This window comes from Oncorhynchus tshawytscha, linkage group LG06, assembly GCF_018296145.1.
Source record: "Oncorhynchus tshawytscha isolate Ot180627B linkage group LG06, Otsh_v2.0, whole genome shotgun sequence".
Taxonomy (NCBI): domain Eukaryota; kingdom Metazoa; phylum Chordata; class Actinopteri; order Salmoniformes; family Salmonidae; genus Oncorhynchus; species Oncorhynchus tshawytscha.
The window spans coordinates 54,279,929-54,295,433 of record NC_056434.1 but is presented as its reverse complement, the minus strand read 5'-3'; the positions used below and the strand labels follow the sequence as shown (position 1 = coordinate 54,295,433).

Sequence of the window (15,505 nt, the reverse complement as noted above, 5' to 3'; positions counted from 1 at the left end):
GCCACATGGCCACACAGTATAAGAGGCAGAGTAAATTTTCATAGAGCACAAAGGAATTTCTTCCACCTCACAGAACTTGAGGTACGAACAAATTTCATGTTCCGGAGAAAGTATAAAAGATTGGTGAAGAATCCAGCTACGAACTGGTCTGTTTGTTACAACTTGGGGAAGCACATGGGAGACGGTGTGGCCACATTACCATTAGGCTGTTTATATAATAGCCTCAGATATGAGGTTTACATCTAATTGTTGTATAAGATGAATGAGTGAGTATGATACTGTTCGTAAAATTGTGTAATATGATTTTGGACTGTTTAACGAAGGAAAATACAATTCCCTTTTGATTTGAACTAAATCAGAGGACCGCCCTTGAGCTCAGTTAGGGTCAGGCATCCTGGGACAGACCCTTTTCTGCAATTCCGAATAAAACCCAACTTTGAGAAATTATCCCCAGACCATGTTTTTCTCCATTAGGAGAGGACAAAGGTTGACTATTGCTGAATCTTTCAACCATATGACGTGGTTAAACTCTTAGATTATCGATACCGACAGAATAAGAGCAAGTCTTTGATATTAATTACTAGTCTGCAGCTAGGAATTCGGTCTCATTGACCTCGAAAAATGACAACCGCCGAAACATCCATTCTATAACAAATGAATGTATGTCACTCTGAACTATCCCCTCTAACCAAGACAGAGAGAGAGAGAGAGAGAGAGAGAGAGCGAGAGGACAAAACTCTCCAACAGAAACAAACTTTTCACCAGCGATCAAGACGACACACTGAGCGTAAATATATATATTGATTGCAATTGTTCCCGAATGAGTGAGCGGTTCATGTGCAAAGAATTAGCATTTCAATTGTTATAATTATCACTCTGTAGTGACTTCTTAGTCGACCCTCACTTCCCCTTTTATCTAACAAGCCGCCATGCCGGTTTAGCCCAATACGGCACCTTCCCCTATCATTTCTTGTAACCACAACCACCACCTTGTTTGTTTGTTTATGCATTTCTGTGAATTACTCAGTTTATTAATAAATACATGATTCAAGACAATTGATGTATGGATGACTCATAGTGAAGACTGGGTTCGTGCAGATAACCAACCATTTTTTATTTGTTTTATTTATTTCACCCTGTTTTCTCCTCAATTTCGTGTCAGTTTAGTAGCTACTATCTTGTCTCATCGCTACAACTCCCGTATGGGCTCGGGAGAGACGAAGGTTGAAAGTCATGCATCCTCCGATATACAACCCAACCAGGCCGCACTGCTTCTAAACACAGCGTGCATCCAACCTGGAAGCCTGCCGCACCAATGTGTCAGAGGAAACACTGTGCACCTGGCAACCTTGGTTAGCACGCTTTGCGCCCAGCTAGGCCAATTCTGCGTCGCCCCACGGACCTCCCGGTCGCTGCCGGTTACGACAGAGCCTGGGGAAGAACCCAGAGTCTCTGGTGGCACAGCTGGCGCTGCAGTACAGCACCCTTAACCACTGCGCCACCCGGGAGGCTGATAACCAACAATTTACGACGTTTGGAATGAGACTAACGTGAGGTAAAGTAAATAATTAATTAATCAGAAGACTATGGATCAGATATGAAAATATTAGGAAATTATAACCTTATAATCTGAATATTTTTCCTTGGTGCCCCGACTTCCTAGTTAATTACAGTTACATGATTAATCAGTTGATCGGTAATACTAATTACAGAGAATCTTTGATAAAACTAAGTCTTCCATTTAATGATAGTAAAGACACAACATTTATGACGCCCCCTGTCAGGAATCTAAGATAGAATTTGACTCTGCTGTGGAATTCTATATATATCAATTGTGCAAACAGGATTGTACAAACAGACTGCTTTGTATACATTCAAATCGGTTGTGTGTGTGTGTTCCCATTTGAAGAGGCTACAGAGCGCCTCCAGTAGTGGTCTTTAGCATCAGAGCAATGAGTGATAAATTCCAGATTTAGTCAGTTAGGCCAAACGGTACTACTTCTGTCAGTCAATATTAATTAATAGAGCCAGTAAGGTTCGGAATTAGAGGAAAGATCTTCGGAGTTTGAGCCAAAGTATTTCTGTCCGCTTACCGCCTACCGCACTAAACCAGTGTGGACTGACAACAGGCATATTCGTATTATATACCGTGTTGCTCCGGTCACCATAACGCTAGCAATGTATGCCGAATGGTTTAATGTGAGATGTCACTAGCAAACCCACCCTTTCCATGGTAAAAGGGACCCTATTTGGTGCGTAGAATGTGATTTAGCTGGCACGAGAGGCTAAGCTAACAAGAGAGGGAACATTTTTCACTTCCTGTGTTCTGTTTAAATTCTTCCGCCTTGCCCTTTGTACTTCCGTTTGATTTCAGCATTCTGCATCACTGGTGGTAAAGAATCGCAAGTACATCTCTTAAAAGAAGTGTTGGAAATCCAAACGTGGATCACGTTAAAATAATCCAGCATTCGCAATTGCTTGGGTCTCATTCAATTTATTTATTTAAATTGTTGGACATACCTTTCTAGGTTCTTCCAATAAAATGAGACACCTTAATATGCTTTGCAATAGTAACCTAGACGAACCAATTTCCCAGGTTAATTTAAAGTTTAATTTCCAGATAGCCTATTCAGATTTGATTATTCATTAAATTTGATCAATCAGTAACATCTGCTTCTGCAAAGCACAATCAATCAGTCCCGCCTCCAGCGGGAATCCCATATGGCTTTGGCCTGAGGGGAAAGTGTGCCATAGTGGTAAATGTACCTCAAATCATCAAATCAAATCAAATTTTATTTGTCACATACACATGGTTAGCAGATGTTAATGCGAGTGTAGCGAAATACTTGTGCTTCTAGTTCCGACAATGCAGTAATAACCAACAAGTAATCTAGCTAACAATTCCAAAACTACTACCTTATAGACACAAGTGTAAGGGGATAAAGAATATGTACATAAAGATACAGTGCCTTGCGAAAGTATTCGGCCCCCTTCAACTTTGCGACCTTTTGCCACATTTCAGGCTTCAAACATAAAGATATAAAACTGTATTTTTTTGTGAAAAATCAACAACAAGTGGGACACAATCATGAAGTGGAACAACATGATTGGATATTTCAAACTTTTTTAACAAATCAAAAACTGAAAAATTGGGCGTGCAAAATTATTCAGCCCCCTTAAGTTAATACTTTGTAGCGCCACCTTTTGCTGCGATTACAGCTGTAAGTCGCTTGGGGTATGTCTCTATCAGTTTTGCACATCGAGAGACTGACATTTTTTCCCATTCCTCCTTGCAAAACAGCTCGAGCTCAGTGAGGTTGGATGGAGAGCATTTGTGAACAGCAGTTTTCAGTTCTTTCCACAGATTCTCGATTGGATTCAGGTCTGGACTTTGACTTGGCCATTCTAACACCTGGATATGTTTATTTTTGAACCATTCCATTGTAGATTTTGCTTTATGTTTTGGATCATTGTCTTGTTGGACGACAAATCTCCATCCCAGTCTCAGGTCTTTTGCAGACTCCATCAGGTTTTCTTCCAGAATTGTCCTGTATTTGGCTCCATCCATCTTCCCATCAATTTTAACCATCTTCCCTGTCCCTGCTGAAGAAAAGCAGGCCCAAACCATGATGCTGCCACCACCATGTTTGACAGTGGGGATGGTGTGTTCAGGGTGATGAGCTGTGTTGCTTTTACGCCAAACATAACGTTTTGCATTGTTGCCAAAAAGTTCAATTTTGGTTTCATCTGACCAGAGCACCTTCTTCCACATGTTTGGTGTATCTCCCAGGTGGCTTGTGGCAAACTTTAAACAACACTTTTTATGGATATCTTTAAGAAATGGCTTTCTTCTTGCCACTCTTCCATAAAGGCCAGATTTGTGCAATATACGACTGATTGTTGTTGGACAGAGCTCAGCTGTAGATCTCTGCAGTTCATCCAGATTGATCATGGGCCTCTTGGCTGCATCTCTGATCAGTCTTCTCCTTGTATGAGCTGAAAGTTTAGAGGGACGGCCAGATCTTGGTAGATTTGCAGTGGTCTGATACTCCTTCCATTTCAATATTATCGCTTGCACAGTGCTCCTTGGGATGTTTAAAACTTGGGAAATCTTTTTGTATCCAAATCCGGCTTTAAACTTCTTCACAACAGTATCTCGGACCTGCCTGGTGTGTTCCTTGTTCTTCATGATGCTCTCTGAGCTTTTAACGGACCTCTGAGACTATCACAGTGCAGGTGCATTTATACGGAGACTTGATTACACACAGGTGGATTGTATTTATCATCATTAGTCATTTAGGTCAACATTGGATTATTCAGAGAACCTCACTGAACTTCTGGAGAGAGTTTGCTGCACTGAAAGTAAAGGGGCTGAATAATTTTGCACGCCCAATTTTTCAGTTTTTGATTTGTTAAAAATGTTTGAAATATCCAATAAATGTCGTTCCACTTCATGATTGTGTCCCACTTGTTGTTGATTCTTCACAAAAAAATACAGTTTTATATCTTTATGTTTGAAGCCTGAAATGTGGCAAAAGGTCGCAAAGTTCAAGGGGGCCGAATACTTTCGTAAGGCACTGTATATGAGTGAGTGATGGTACAGAGCGGCATAGGCAAGATACAGTAGATGGTATTGAGTGCAGTATATACATATGAGATGAGTATGTAAACAAAGTGGCATAGTTAAAGTGGCTAGTGATACATGTATTACATAAAGATGCAGTAGATGATATAGAGTACAGTATATACATATACATATGAGATGAATAATGTAGGGTATGTAAACATTATATTAGGTAGCATTGTTTAAAGTGGCTAGTGATATATTTTACATCATTTCCCATCAATTCCCATTATTAAAGTGGCTGGAGTTGAGTCAGTGTGTTGGCAGCAGCCACTCAATGTTAGTGGTGGCTGTTTAACAGTCTGATGGCCTTGAGATAGAAGCTGTTCAGTCTCTCGTTCCCAGCTTTGATGCACCTGTACTGACCTCGCCTTCTGGATGATAGCGGGGTGAACATGCAGTGGCTCGGGTGGTTGTTGTCCTTGATGATCTTTATGGCCTTCCTGTGACATCGGGTGGTGTAGGTGTCCTGGAGGGCAGGTAGTTTGCCCCCGGTGATGCGTTGTGCAGACCTCACTACCCTCTGGAGAGCCTTACGGTTGTGGGCGGAGCAGTTGCCGTACCAGGCGGTGATACAGCCCGACAGGATGCTCTCGATTGTGCATCTGTAGAAGTTTGTGAGTGCTTTTGGTGACAAGCCGAATTTCTTCAGCCTCCTGAGGTTGAAGAGGCGCTGCTGCGCCTTCTTCACGATGCTGTCTGTGTGGGTGGACCAATTCAGTTTGTCTGTGATGTGTACGCCGAGGAACTTAAAACTGAATGAGACCCAAGCTAACATTACCTTTATGATAATCCAGCATTCTCAATTGCTTGGGTATTATCGTCTCATTCAATTTATTTATTTAAACTGTCGAACATACCTTTCTAGGTTCTTCCAGTTAAATGAGACACTTTAAGCTTTGCAATAGTAACCTAGAAGAACCAACTTCCCAGCTTAATTTAAAATTGAATTCCCAGATAGCCTATCCAGGTATGATTAATTCAATTTGCTTTTACAAATTCATTCACGTCCAACTTCCATAGTACTGTCCAGTACTGATGGTTCATTACCATCTATAAATAGATTAAAATAGTCTTTGCAGGTCCCAATATATTCCAAAACCAAACTTTGGAAAATTAGGAAAAAAATAAATTCCTTTCAAAATGTTCTAATAATGTGCAAGCTATCAGAGGGGGTAGTCCCCACTCGCCCGCTAATTAGTGAACCTCCACCTGCAAATGGATTGATCTCTGACCTCAGCAGCGATACCAACCCTAATTATGCCATTAGTGGAAAAGCAGACAACAACGCTTTCCAAAATCAACCATCGGGCGCAGGCCTCGTAAAGGTTCTCTCCAGTCTAGCCCTGATGTCTTGCCATCCGAGATTGGTATCTGTCCAATACCGCAGTGCACAGCTTCTACCACGAAACCATGATTCCAATAACCTCAGCGGTCGAAATAACTGTAAAGTACGACGCCATCAACATGACTACTGCTACAATCGACCTGTTCGCTACGTTCCTGCACCCAACCCACAAAAAGTGTCAGAGCACAAGGGTAACAAAGGGGTGAAGGACGATCAAAACGTAGACCAATGTTCTCCAGAAGTTCCACTACGGGAAGAACTAAAGCGAGAACAATTTGAGAAAAGTCAGAGGACTAGACGGGGAATTAACGGACACCAGGTCCGCAGGAATTAACACCCATAGCAAGAACGTTAAAGTTCTAATTTCTCTCATTCAAGACCCTATCCAGGGCCCGCTTGATCAAGAAACAAGCCCCCAGGCTTTGTCTATAGACTGATACAAAGGTGGCGAAGAAAAAGATCAATCGCTTCGTTAAAGCCAAGCCCACTCAAAATCAGAAAAGTCAATCTGCATGGAGAACAGAAAGGGCATATCACGTCGTTGCGAGCGACCACTCCACTTTGTGGGGAATATGTCCACTAACCATGAATCTCAACGGCCATATCTGGAAACAGTCCTGGAGGACTGCTTAACTTGTCATGCACAAATTGATGCGGTGCGACAATATCATTAATCTCTCAAACATTGTTTGATGATCTCAAAAAGGCTTTGAAGCCAACTAAACGTTGGTTAAAAGTGGAACGATGCGACACTACACTTTGAGGGGTCACTCAGACTACCTCGCCTCTCACATTGAGAGTCATGCTGAAACTACACTTCAAGGACGTATCGCTCATTCACCCTGTGTATGTTACCAGCCTCGAAACTGTAACCCTGCTACTTGGAGCAGACTTGATGGGTTACTGCCATTGATGGATTGGAAAACCAACCAGGTATGGTCACAGGCCACTGTGCCTTCTCCACTGACCAAGAATGCTAACGCTAGCTGCAACGCAGTCATTCACGAGGGGTATCTGTCGAAAGCACCCCTTGGGAAAAAGACGTTTAAATACCTCTTGGGGCAGAATCCGATCCAAAGAGATATTACGATATCTTGACACATTCCATCAGCCAACCTGATTGACCATTCTTTTCATGATTTCGAGACAGCTGTCTCTGTGAATAAGCAACTTCCCTCCTCCTTGCAGTCGTGCAATACGGTAGTTGTGATGAACTCCTCTTGCCCTTCGGACACTTCCGCAAGCACTGCGGCCATCTCAGCAAGAAAAACAGTGATGAGCAGAGTATACTCTGCTTCGGATGATACACCTTCCACTTTGTTGGGGATGGTCACCCCTTACAATGACACTAATGGCGTCAGTCCAGCAACTGACCCGATGACTCCCACTGGTGAAACACTTTGCGATATCACAGACCGATATCCTCGTCTCAGTTCGCAGGTACTGAAGAGCTTGCCACACGCAGATGCGGTGGTGACTGACATGCCTCTTGAGCGTTTTGAAGCACAAACACCAGGAGATTTGTTTGAGGTTACAGCCATTCTCAAAACGTGGTCGCTGAAAACTCGTAGATAGGGTCCGAACTTTTCATTTGCACCTCAGACACCAACACCACCCGCTGGTGGGGGGGGTCCGGAGACACAAAGGGGGAATAGTAGCCCAGACCCATGATGAGCCTCATCGAGGCCGGTGGGGGGGTCGAGACTACGGACAACACCGTACGAGGCCCCAGACCATAAATCAAATCTAGTTGTAAACTCCCCTACGAGAACAGTGAGGAGCAGACAGTCCCCTAGACAGGGATTATCTTAGAGAACATCTAAGATAGTACTGAGGTGTACCACACTGGTCGTAAAGGAAGTCCAGTGGACTTGTCCACCTCCAAAACAAATGGCAACAATAATCATTACTTGCCATGTGTAGGTTCAACTCCAATACAACTAGTAAAACGCTCCAATCATGTGTTCCGGTAGTATAATATTTCGGAATAAATCGGTAGGATAACTGGTCCCTTTGAGCACCAGTACCAATACCAGCGACAGTCAGTCTAGCTACAATCAGTAAGAAGGTTAGAGACCTAACCAATCAAATTACCCTTGACAATAGCGACATATGATTCACTCAGAGTGCAACACGTGGAAGGGAATCTCCAGTGCACTCTTCCAATGGTTAACACACATGTCACTAATAAATAGAATCCTCCATTCAGGAGGAAAATTATTAGAAGTCATCAACCATGATCACACCACATACGACTGGTCCATTTTAATGATAGTAAAGACACGACAGCTGTCATTGAGGCAAAGGGTGGCTTCTTTGAAGAATCTCAAATATAAAATATATTTAGACTTGCTTATCACCTTTTTTGGTTACTACATGATTCCATAGGTGTTATTTCATAGTTTTGATGTCTTCACTATTATTCTACAATGTAGAAAATTGTAAAATATAGAAAAACCCTGCAATGAGTAGGTGTCTCCAAACTTTTGACTGGTACTGTATATCAAAAGAGCACAAGTTTGAGCATTTGTCCATTAGGCCTATGGATTTGTTTTGTTTATCAGCACAAATTAGATTGCGCAATAAGTCCCACTCGTGGTCTTCTATAAATTGTTTGACTGGATGTGTAGCACAACACCAGATAGTAGTTTAGGAGGGAGTAACAAAAAATATATAGCAGTCAGAGTGCAGTATAACTGCAGTTCAACTGGAGTACAAGGCAGTTATTCTGCAATTACTGCATACAAAATACCACAGTCGACTGCAGTTACTGTACTTTTACTGCAGTTTCCAAACTGCAATCTATGTTTGTAAGGGATAGGCTGGGATCCACACTAAGCAGCTGTAGCATTTTTCACTGTCCGTCCATGGGTCTCAAAAACAATGATTGATAGGCAGTTTACACTTCTTCAATTCAACCATTATTTGGTTAAAATACACCTATACATTTGTGAACAGCCATCCATGACAACTACAATCCGTAAGGCGCAAATAGGCCAAAGTGAGAGAGCAGCAGTGTGATTCACATCATTGTGATAACCGTATCGCCCGTAAACTATACCACTGCTGTCATCCTTACTTACCTCTAAGTGTTTAATCTTTGGATTCAGACAGCAGTTGCACCATTCGACTGTAGACTACAAAAGCCTATTCCTGCTCTTTTCCTGCAATCCATCAATCACATTTGGTGGTGTGTCATTATAGTGGTCTCTGACTTGTGGTCAGACTCAGGTGGAACAAATTTGAACTTTTCTCGATGCTGATTTGAATGTCATTGAGAAAGCAGAAAGGTGTTATAAATATTTTTTTCACAAACATCCTTTCTACATTTTCAACTAATCCTAGAAGTAATCATGTTGTTTTTCTAAATTATCTGTAATCTGATTACAATGTATTTTATGGTAACGTAACAAACTACAGTTTTTGTAATCAGATCACATGTAACGGGTTAATGTAACGGGTCCCAACCCTGTGCGCCCTCTACTGGGTATTAGAATGATCAACACACGCAAGGCATCTTCAGATGGTTTTCTGTTTCTGGCTGGGTAAAAAGTCATGTATTGAGTTTGTTTCCTCGCTAAGTAACACTGTAAGTTAACAGGTTACTTTTAATGGAAGTAATGTTGTAACGTAAAAAAGTTACCTTTAAAAGTAAAGTTCCCCCAACAGTGGCCCTCACTGACCTGCAGTGTCCGTGGTCGCACCATCCGTGTCCGTGGCACATCTGAAGGCACTGCTGCCCGATGTAGATGTCGTCCAGAGCCCATTCATCCTGCTCTCCATAGTAGTTCTGGATCCAACGGAACCGTGTGGCACTGGACCTGCACACACAGACAACAATCAGACACATCAAAGAGAACCAAACCATCCTGCATGTATTGTTAGCAAAGCTCATAAGCAAATGTCAGGACCAGGATATACATTTGGTGAGCAGGAATACCAACAGAGTTGATGAAATGGGCATTGGCAGATTGTTAAAAACACAAAGGGAGAAATAATATGCTTGAACACCACATTTTATAAAACCCCAGAACACTAATGAGGCTGGGGAGGTGACACAGATCAGTATAGGATCCATCCATACTATATCATCGTTTTTGTTGTTTTACCGTCCATGATGGAGGTGCTCCATCACCTGTGTAACTATATACAAGCATGTGTGTCTGAGTACCAGTGGATTATGTCTGTGAATTGAAAGTGCACCCCCACCTAGACCCCTAATGTGTATTTTAGTGCATGGCCCTGCAGGTGTGATGGTGATGGATGGTGGAGCCAACAAGCCCAGTTAGGTTTATTTGTTACAGTCAGAGCAGTCAAAGCAGGTTAGTTCCCTGCAATAGTGACCCAAAATCGACCCAGAGGTAGCCAGGAATCCTTCATGAATGAGAGGAGATCAGCAAACATTTATTTAAGGCCATAGGGCTGGGGAGGGGAGGGTGGAGGAAGGGATGGGGTGGGGATAGGGAGACAGGAATATTGGTTGTAGGTCAGAGTCTCCTCAGGGAGAGGGGAGTGGGAGGTGTGTGTGACTATCTGAGTGTTATTGTGTGTGTGTGTGTGTGTGTGTGTGTGTGTGCGCGCACGCGCACTGTGGGCCCAATTCAGAGTTGAGATGAATGTGCTGAACTCAGACTTTCGTAAAGCATTCTGTCAATGGGTAATACCAACCTGTATGGATGAAAGAATGTGTGTTACCCACCATGCTCTATGAGGCAGGGGCAGAGTGATGCGTCTCCAGTCAGTGAACTCAGAGGGATGGTACACACTGGGAGCAGTGAACTCTGAACAGCTGGGCATCCCTGGTAGGCAGGCCTGGGAAGGGAAGAAAATACTCAGTCAACTCCGTAACACACCATATCAATACACCTGACAGTACAGACAAACTTAATTTTTCCAGTATCTACATGTTTTATGGTTGTTATACCTACATCAGATAATTGCACTTATTGTATGTGGCTTTAGATAAAACCGTCTGCTAAACTAATGTATGGCTGCATCAGTTCCACAAAAGAGCTGTAAAGAAGCTCTGGAGAGTATCTCAGTCAGTCCCACTAACAACTGAGATCATAAACAGACCTAATACCGGAGAATGCCCTCAAAGCTCACAATAAGCTAATGACCCTGGGACTTGATGACCCCAAGCTGGAATCATTTTTTGCTCCAGTATATGACAGGGCAATAAAGCCTACTATCTCATGTGTTCTAAACAAACCGGAAGAGCCCAAGCTGGAATCATTTTTTGCTCCAGTATACGACAGGGCAATAAAGCCCAAAACCAGATACTTCCTCTTGACCAAAGGTGGGATGCCTTTTTCTAAGACAATTATAATTTAATGTTATTTGTTGGGCAAAATATATATAGAATGTACAATATTTATTTGCAAATTACAACAAAGTATTAATTAAAACACTGATTTCCAAAGTGGTTCTCGATTACTCAATGAATAATGGACCAAAATGTCATAAAACACCATTCCTAACAGCACACAAACATGAATGACTCATAGTCTCAAGTTTCTAAGTTTAATATTACATGTATATAAGTATTTAGACCCTTTACTCAGTGCTTTGTTGAAGTACCTTTGGCAGTGATTACAGCCTTGAGTCTTCTTGGGTATGACGCTACAAGCTTGGCACAACTGTTTTTGGGGAGTTTCTACCATTATTCTCTGCAGATCCTATCAAGCTCTATCAGGTTGAATGGGGAGCGTTGCTGCACAACTATTTTCAGGCCTCTCCAGCGATGTTTGACCAGGTTTAAGACCGTGCTCTGGCTGGGCCACTCAAGGACATTCAGAGACTTGTCCCGAAGCCACTCCTGCGTTGTCTTGGCTGTGTGCATAGGATCATTGTGCCGTTGGAAGGTTAACCTCGCCCTAGTCTGAGGTCCTGAAACCTCTGGAGAAGGTTTTCATCAAGGATCTCTCTGTACTTTGCTCCGTTCATCTTTCCATCGATCCTGACTAGTCTCACAGTCCATGCCGCTGAAAAATCCACCCCCAGGAATGGAGCCAGGTTTCCTCCAGACCTCAAGCTTGGAATTCAGGCCAAAGAGTTTCATCAGACCAGAGAATCTGAGAGTCCTTTAGGTGCCTTTCGGCACACTCCAAGTGGACTGTCATGTGCCTTTAACTGAGGAGTGGCTTCCGTCTGGCCACTTTTACATAAAGGCCTGATTGGTGGAGTGCTGCAGAGATGGATGTCCACCTGGAAGGTTCTCCCATCTCCACAGAGGAACTCTGGAGCTCTGTCAGAGTGACTTCTCCACCTATTGCTCAGTTTGGCTGGGCAGCCAGCTCTAGGAAGAGTCTTCCAAACTTCTTCCATTTCAGAATGATGGAGGCCACTGTGTTCTTGGCGACCTTCAATACTGCAGAAACGTTTTGGTACCCATCCCCAGATCTGTGCCTTGACACAATCCCTTCTTGGAGCTCTACGGACAATTCCTTCGACCTCATGGCTTCGTTTTTGCACTGACATGCACTGTCAACTGTGGGACTTTATATAGACAGGTGTATGCCTTTCCAAATCATGTCCAATCAATTGAGTTTACCACTGGTGGACTCCAATCAAGTTGTGTTTATCTCAGGATGATCAATGGAAACAGGATTCACCTGAGTTCAAGTTCAAGTCTCACTGTACATAGGCACTGTACATAAAAAGTGACTGGTTGTAGGATATACATAAATACGTAAACAGGGCTGAAAGGGACTGGTAGTAGAATATACATAAATAGGTAAACAGGGCTGAAAGGGACTGGTAGTAGGATATACATAAATAGGTAAACAGGGCTGAAAAGTGACTGGTAGTAGGATATACATAAATAGGTAAACAGGGCTGAAAGGGACTGGTAGTAGAATATACATGAATAGGTAAACAGGGCTGAAAGGGACTGGTAGTAGAATATCCATAAATAGGTACACAGGGATGAAAAGTGTAATACTTATGATAATACACTAATGGTAGTATTTACAGTACCAGTCAAAGGTTTGGACACACCTAAACATTCAAGAATTTCTCTTTATTTTGACTATTTTCTACAATATAGAATAATAGTGAATACATCAAAACCATAAAGTAACACATATCATGTAGTAATTTATTACTTGAGATTTTAATACTTGAGAAGTAGCCACCATTTGCCTTGATGACAGCTTTACACACTTTTGGCATTCAGTCAACCAGCTTCATGAGGAATACTTTTCCAACAGTCTTGAAGGAGTTCCCACATATGCTGAGCCCTTGTTGTCTCAATTGGGTTGAGGTCAGGTGATTGTGGAGGCCAGGTATTCTGATCCAGGTCCATCACCCTCCTTATTGGTCAAATAGCCCTTACACAGCCTGGAGGTGTGTTTTGGGTTATTGTCCTGTTGAAAAACAAATGATAGTCCCACTAAGTGCAAATCAGATGGGATGGCGAATCGCTGCAGAATGCTATGGTAGCCATGCTGGTTTATTGTGCCTTGAATTCTAAATACATTTCTGACAACGTCAACAGCAAAGCACACCCACACCATTACACTTCCTCCTCCATGCTTCACGGTGGGAACAACACATACAGAGGTCATCGGTTCAGCTACGCTTCTCATAAAGAAATGGCAGGTAAAACCAAAAATCTTAAATTTGGACTAATCAGACAAAAGGACAGATTTCCACCAGTCTAATGTCCATTGCTCATGTTTTTTGGCCCAAGCAAGTCCCTTCTTCTTATTGGTGTCCTTTAAAGGGAAAGGGGGATACCTAGTCAGTTGTGGTTTCGTTGCAGAAAATCATTTTAGCAGCAGCATAGGTTGGGTCTGTGTGGGTAGAGACTTGTGGATTGGCACAGTGACATTGAGGATATTTTGTGGGAGAGGGAGAGCAGTAGTTGTTAGAAATTTAAAAGTCTTATGGCAAGGGGATAGAAGCTGTTTAGAAGTCTGTTTGTCTGAGCCTTAATGCACTGATAGCTCCTGCTGGACAGAAGCATGAAGAAAAGTTCATGTCTCAGGTGTCTGGAGTCTTTGGACCTTTTCACAGCCTTTCTCAGACACCGCCTGGCATGTACATTCTAGATGGCTGGGAGCTCACTGGGCCATCCACACCACCCTCTGTCGAACCTTCTGGTCATGGGTGGGGCAGTTGCCATACCAGACTGTACAAACAGTCTGGACAACCAGTCTGGATGCTCTCAACAGTGCAGCTGTAAAATCGTTTCAACCTCCTGAGGGAGAAGAGGTGTTGCTGTATTTTCTTCATGACAGTTCTATTGTGAGAGGACCATGTTAAGTCCTCAGAGATTCGGACACCAAGGAATTTGATGCTCTTGACCCTCTCCACCTCGATGTGGATGGGGGTGTAGATCTGTTGGGGCGGAATACGAATTGGAGTGGGACTAGGGTGTCTGGGAGGATGGAGGTGATGTGTGCCAGACCAGCCTTTCAAAGCACTTCATGATTTCAGATGTTAGTGCTACAAGGCGGTAGTCATTGTGGCAGGTAGCGTTCGAGTTCTTGGGGACAGGAATGATGGTGGTCAGCTTGAGACGTGGGGAAGACAGACTGTGACAAAGTGAGGTTGAAAATGACCGTGAAGATGCCTGCCAGCTGGTCTGCGCGTGCACTGAGATGTACCCTGGAATACGGTCGGTCCCCCTGGCTTTGTAAGTGTTGAGCATATTAAGAATCTTACTCACGTCAGCCTTGGAGGGTGAAATCCAGTCCTCTGAGATGGTGGGGGCCCTTGTGCATGGCTCGGTATTGTTATTGTTGAAGCGTGCGTGAAATGCATTGAGTTCATATGGTAGAGAGGCATCATTGGATAGATCATAGCTAAGGTCTACCTTTGTAATCCATAAACAAGTGTAGCCCCTGCCACATTCGTCGAGCTTCGGAGCCGGTGTAATAGGATTCCACCTGGTTCCTATATTGTAATTTTGGCTGTTTGATGGCTCTGCGGAGTTACCATACCACGGACATACCAAACCTAGGATAGGTCAGGGGAGACTTGGATGACTCTCTCCCCCTTTTCACGCTTGAACCAATAAGCAGAGTCAGATAGTTGGTGGAACATTTTGAACACTAACCTCAAATGGAGGGAATAAAAGAATGAGGAACATTTCACACCTCAGTTCCAGTGAATGTCTTTGCTGTCACATGTAAATGTCGAGATGACTTCTGGACGAAGCACCCAAGGACTTACTCTTGCAAATGGTTATTTTTCAATTGAAGCCGAGCTAAGGATTCCAGATCACCAGCTCGCATCTAACTGATCCTGTCAGGATCTCAGTCAACGATTGTGAACGCTATCATTCCTCGCCAAACCTCTTCGTTGGCCTCTACACGGCATCAGCGCATCTATCATTCCTCGCCAAACCTCTTCGTTGGCCTCTACACGGCATCAGCGCATCTATCATTCCTCACCAAACCTCTTCATTGGCCTCTACACGGCATCAGCGCATCTATCAATCCTCGCCAAACCTCTTTGTTGGCCTCTACCCGGCATCAGCGCATCTATCAATCCTCGCCAAACCTCTTTGTTGGCCTCTACCCGGC

The 15,505-nt window shown here is 43.2% G+C and overlaps 1 protein-coding gene across 1 annotated transcript in view; it reads right to left on the bottom strand.

Annotated features, from left to right (window-relative positions):
• The window catches only part of LOC112232479 (reelin-like), a 288,334-nt gene that overhangs the window by 85,127 nt on the left and 187,702 nt on the right, over positions 1-15,505 (bottom strand). The window contains exons 23-24 of the mRNA XM_042323405.1: positions 10,672-10,784; positions 9,656-9,793 (exon numbers count right to left, since the gene is read on the bottom strand). Of these exons, the coding sequence (XP_042179339.1) occupies positions 9,656-9,793; positions 10,672-10,784 (251 nt within the window). The remainder of the gene's footprint in view (positions 1-9,655; positions 9,794-10,671; positions 10,785-15,505) is intronic.